This window comes from Acanthisitta chloris, unplaced genomic scaffold (genome assembly GCF_000695815.1).
Source record: "Acanthisitta chloris isolate BGI_N310 unplaced genomic scaffold, ASM69581v1 scaffold21597, whole genome shotgun sequence".
NCBI classification, from domain to species: domain Eukaryota; kingdom Metazoa; phylum Chordata; class Aves; order Passeriformes; family Acanthisittidae; genus Acanthisitta; species Acanthisitta chloris.
In genome coordinates this window covers 12,934-17,937 of record NW_008684540.1, presented here as the reverse complement: position 1 = coordinate 17,937, position 5,004 = coordinate 12,934, and the positions used below count along the sequence as shown (strand labels likewise).

General features: G+C 40.7%; 1 protein-coding gene across 1 annotated transcript in view; it reads left to right on the top strand.

Moving 5' to 3' along the window:
• Nucleotides 1-2,311: 2,311 nt before the first annotated feature.
• LOC103806682 (transcription factor BTF3) overlaps nucleotides 2,312-5,004 on the top strand; it is a 3,771-nt gene continuing 1,078 nt past the window's right edge. The window contains exons 1-2 of the mRNA XM_009079392.1: nucleotides 2,312-2,422; nucleotides 2,616-2,817. Coding sequence (XP_009077640.1) covers nucleotides 2,622-2,817 — 196 coding nt within the window. The 5' untranslated portion in view covers nucleotides 2,312-2,422; nucleotides 2,616-2,621. The remainder of the gene's footprint in view (nucleotides 2,423-2,615; nucleotides 2,818-5,004) is intronic.

Below are 5,004 nucleotides of genomic sequence, written 5' to 3'. Positions count from 1 at the left end.
TTGATCCTAGAATTTTATAGCTGGGAATGCGCCTTACAGATCATCTGTTCCCACCTCGCTGCCCTGGGCAGGGACACTTCCCACCAGAGCAGGTTGCTCAAGGCTCATCCAGCCTGGCTTGGAACACTGCCAGGGTTGGGGCAGCCCCAGCCTCCCTGGGCAACCTGTGCCAGTGTCTCACCACCCTCACAGGGAAAACCTCTTCTTAATATCTAACCTAAGTTCCCCCTCCTTCAATTTGTACCCATTGCCCCTTGTCCCATTACTACATCTCCGGAGTAAACCTTACAGTAGGTGAGTTCGGACATAGTTTATATAACAGGACACAGAGGGTTGTGTTATAGATTCTGGACAGAAATAAATAAGATGCTCAAGGTTACCTTTTAGCACAAAGTTGCAAATTCTGTATTAGTCACACCCTTGTAATTGTAGACTAACATGCTCAGAAGACCTTTTCACTTTGTTATGACATCTGAATTTGAGTAGTTGTGTGTTTGCTTGTAGTCTGAAAATAACAAAAGAGTGTTTAGTGTAGTTGTGTGGCAGTAAACATTTTAATTACAGTGTCAGTTTTAATTCCGGGATTGGTTAGTAATGTTTTTATACCTCAGGGAGCATACAAAATACCTACCAGAATACAAATTATTAGGCAGAACTGTTGCTGACAAAGTTTGCAGGAACTTTCATTCCTGTGTTGAGGGTTTTCCTTGGTCATTAGGAGATTTAGGCAGCTTTAAATCAGGGTTAATGTGGTCATGAACTGCCTTGGTGATTTTTGCGTGTCCCTTGTATGTGTTACTGGTCAGTGAACTCCTGTATTTTATTTTTGCTGATGTGCATCTTAACCAGGGTGTGTTTATTGACTGTGGAGGCTTTGAATGTTTCTTATGTAAGAGCAGACATTGAGCTTAGAGCTTATGAAGTTCTCTGGTCAATACAGGTCTTTTGGAGATGTTAAGCAAAGCTTAGAGATCAGCCTGTAGAATACCTGGAATGCCTGAACTTGACTTTTTGCTGCTGTTTGTCTTTATAATGGGAGATTATTCCTGAGGTTCTTCATGGCGTTGTTTACACAAGTTGAGATGGGTGTGGGGTAGGTACATGTTCCTACACAGGCTTTGATTCGAGACACCCGTGTTTGCAATTTTACTGAGAGCTGTTTTGTCTAGAGGGACTTAGCATGTACTTTATGTCTCAGTCTCTGGGTAGACAAGGCACTAAAATGAAGCCATTTGCATTATTTTCAGTAGTGTCTGAACCACTGTGTGTGTTAAGCTGACAGTAGCAGGGAATGAATGTCAAGCTTTCTAGACAAAGAGCTAAACTTTGGAGCTGTGCTCTCCCAACTGTTAGTTTCCTATGGGATTGCCATTGACATTCCTGATTGTTGATAACTGAGTTGCATGAGTTTGGCTAGTTTCAGCCACTTTTGTAACTTCCACCAGTTAACTGAAGAGGTACTTATGTAGCAACACATCCTCTTATTGCTAGCATGTCAGATGGACAGCTGGTGTAGCAGGACTTGGATGAGTAGTTGCAGTGTTAAAATGGAGCTTAGTTTCACTTATTTCTAGACATTTTATGTCAGATTATACTGAAGCCTTCATAGGCATAAGTGTTTTCTGATGTGGGATGTAAGTTTTTTTCTTCAAAAGCATATAAAATTATTTTCAGAAACAGGGCATGTCAGTAAACTGCTTCTAGACAGGTACTAGTAATGTCCTTGGTAGGGAAACTTAATCATTGCTTGTTTGGTTTATAAACAGGGTTGATCTGGAACATTATGTAGAAGTAATATTTGGAATAAAAATTGAGTATTCTGAGTTTTCTTAAATTTATTTGTTAATGATGTGTTCATAGCTTTATGGCCCCTGACTGTTACCAAAATTTGGCTATAATTTAAACAAGATGATCTAAGGGTGGCAAATTAATAAGCGTGAGAAATTACCTAGAACTGCTCATTCTTCAATTTTATTCCTTGGGTAACTTGGGTTAACCAGAGTGAACGTGTAAATTTTTTTTTCTGAGATGCTGCAAAATGCCATAAGATTTGTGGAATAAATATGCTCTGTGCATTGGCTTTAAAACCTCACATTCTCACAGGTGTGCAAAGCTTCCCTTACAGCCAGGGAGGGACTGCTGCAGTGCAGCTGTGGGTATAGAGTTGAGTGAACAGTGGCAGAGAAACACAGAAGTGGAACTTCGTATGTTAAATTGATTTGTAGATACTGTAAAGTAGTTACACAGCCCTGAGGATCAGTGTGTGTGAAGAACTACTGAAGTTTGTGATTCTTTTATTTTTGCAAAGGGTACTGCCCGCAGAAAGAAGAAGGTTGTTCACAGAACAGCTACAGCAGATGACAAGAAACTTCAGTTTTCATTGAAGAAACTTGGTGTCAACAATATTTCTGGAATTGAAGAGGTAATTGCTTCAATGGTAAAAAAGGTTTCCTATCTAGAAATAGAAAGTATATGAATTTCCTGGTACATAACATAGGTCTTAAACTTGTCTACAAATGATCAGTAAGTCTTCATGGAGCTTAAGACCTTCAGTTTCCTGTTAAATTGAAAAATCTTGCTAAGCTGCTTCAAACACTGAAATCTTTTTCTTGCAGGTAAACATGTTTACCAACCAAGGAACCGTCATTCACTTCAATAACCCAAAAGTCCAGGCGTCTCTGGCTGCTAACACTTTCACTATCACTGGCCATGCTGAGACAAAGCAGCTGACAGAAATGCTTCCTAGCATCCTAAACCAGCTTGGGGCTGACAGCCTGACCAGCCTGAGGAGATTGGCAGAAGCTCTACCCAAGCAGCGTAAGTTGAAACTTGAATGCATTTCACGCTGGCAGCTGGCATGAAGCTCATCTGTATAGCAGCAGTGATACTCGGTGCACTCTTGCTGTCTGCAAGCATGTTGCAAAATGCTTATAGAGAAATGGAACTCTTAGAGCTTATTTATAGCTCAGATCCAATGACTGTCACTGAATAAAGCAGAGGCATGTACTAGCATGTCTTGCAGCTGGTCTAGCACTAGGAGCTGCAGGCAGGCTTGATTTTGTGGTAGTGTGCTTCTTGATGTGGCTACCATACTTTGACATGCCTTGTTTGTTAAAGCTGGGTAGATGATTTACTCTGGAAGAGTTAAGTTTTAAAGAAAGCTAAAGCACTGAGCATGTCTCTTTTGACACTTTGAATGCAAACCTAAGTAACAGGGAAAGGGGCTTAGGCACCTTGCAATTGATTTTCTGCCTCACAGGTATAGCAAAGGTATTTCTTGTATGGGGTTGTTGGTAGCTAGGAGAGAATTACACAGTACTTGTAAGGAAGTATGTTACAATTTCAGTATGCATAGAACAATATAGAGAACAGCACTGGCATGAGCATTAAGCTAGATATACCAGCTGCCTGTTCCATCCTGAAATTAGTAAAAGAACATTTGTTGTTTCTAAAACTGTGGGAAAAGTAGAGGAGGGACTTAAATATATGGTGTTTGGAGAAGGTGCTGCTGATACAGGATGAACATTAGGAGTGAAAGACAGGCATGTTGACACTGGGAACACTCCTTGTGTCCTGTATTCCTTCTTCTGCTTTGCTGCCAACAAAACAGCCTCTATTTCCATTCCTAAAGTTGATGACAGTTCCCTCCTGTTAACTTTCTCCTGAAAAATTCCTGCTAGAAGTAGTCTTCATGATGTGGGGTTAACTGCTTTTTCCCCCGTGGTCCTTGCGTCCTTCCTTCCTTACTTGTCACAAGAAGTTCACCCATGTGGCTTCCTTGTGATAGTAGTAGGGCTTGAAAGAAAAAAGTACTTGAAGGATTTAAAATGATCCCCAAAGTTCTGTCTTCTCACTGCAAGGTGGTTATACTCTAGACAAGCCGAAGTACGTAGTTTTAATATGAGGGAAGCTTGTTCAAAGTGATGGCTGTCTATGTCCAAGCAAATGGCTGTTCCTTTCCACTTTGGGTGGATGCCAGAGCAGTTGCACAGAACTTGTGATTCAGCATTGTCTGCTAGATTTGGATGCCTGAGATCAAAGTGTGAAGCATCTGTGATGATTGCAGATGCTAAAGTAAACTTAGCCTGGCCTTGGGGTGAGAGAATGCAGGCAATTCAGGAAGAAATAACATGGTTTGCTTCTAAAATCTTATATTTTACACTGAGATGTATCTTAGCTTTAACAGCATTCTGCTCTTACAAGAAACCTGTGAAGGTTAGTGGTGTCCTTGTCCCAAGCCCTTTCAAACCGAAGTTTATGCATTCATCCGTGCTGGTTCTCTAGAAATTAACATACAGGTCTAGTATGAGCGTGTGTTTTTACTCATGCTTTTCTTGAAAACCAAGAAGGTTTAATTAGAATAAAACTGAAGTGAGGGAGAGTATGAGACAGGTTACCTTTGGTAGTACAGCTAAGAATAGCAGTAAAAGTGGCACAGGCACCCAGACACCTGAAATACCTGTTCTTAGCATTATACTGCTGCAGTTCAGCAGATGCTCATTGGACTGCTACAATAGGTATGGTGAAGTCTTACAACCTCTGTCAAAGAGAATGGGAATGGTTAAAGTCAGCAAACGTGTGGGCCACAACACGTGGTTATCTCAACCACATAAGAAGTGTAAAATTGTGCATCCAGTTCCATGTTCCCCTGACTTTGCCAAGTAATATTAATAACCTTTAAGTGCCTCCAGTCATGTGTGTCTGTCTGCAACTTCACAATTACACCTCGGTTTTCTTTGAACGTCTAGGATGATGAGATCTTTTGTTTTCCTTAAAGCTTGATGTTGGAAAATACGTAAATCTGGAGAAACATGCAGTAGTCAATAAACCAACTTAGTTTTAAGAGAAATTGATAAAATCAGTCTCTGCACTTGTAGTGGAAGTTTATTGCCGTGCAGGGCACTCAGTATACCAAGGTAAAAGGTGATACAACTCGTCAGGTAATGTAGCTTCCCCACTGGGCTGTCTGAACATTATCAGTAACAAAGGGAATGTGAACTTTAG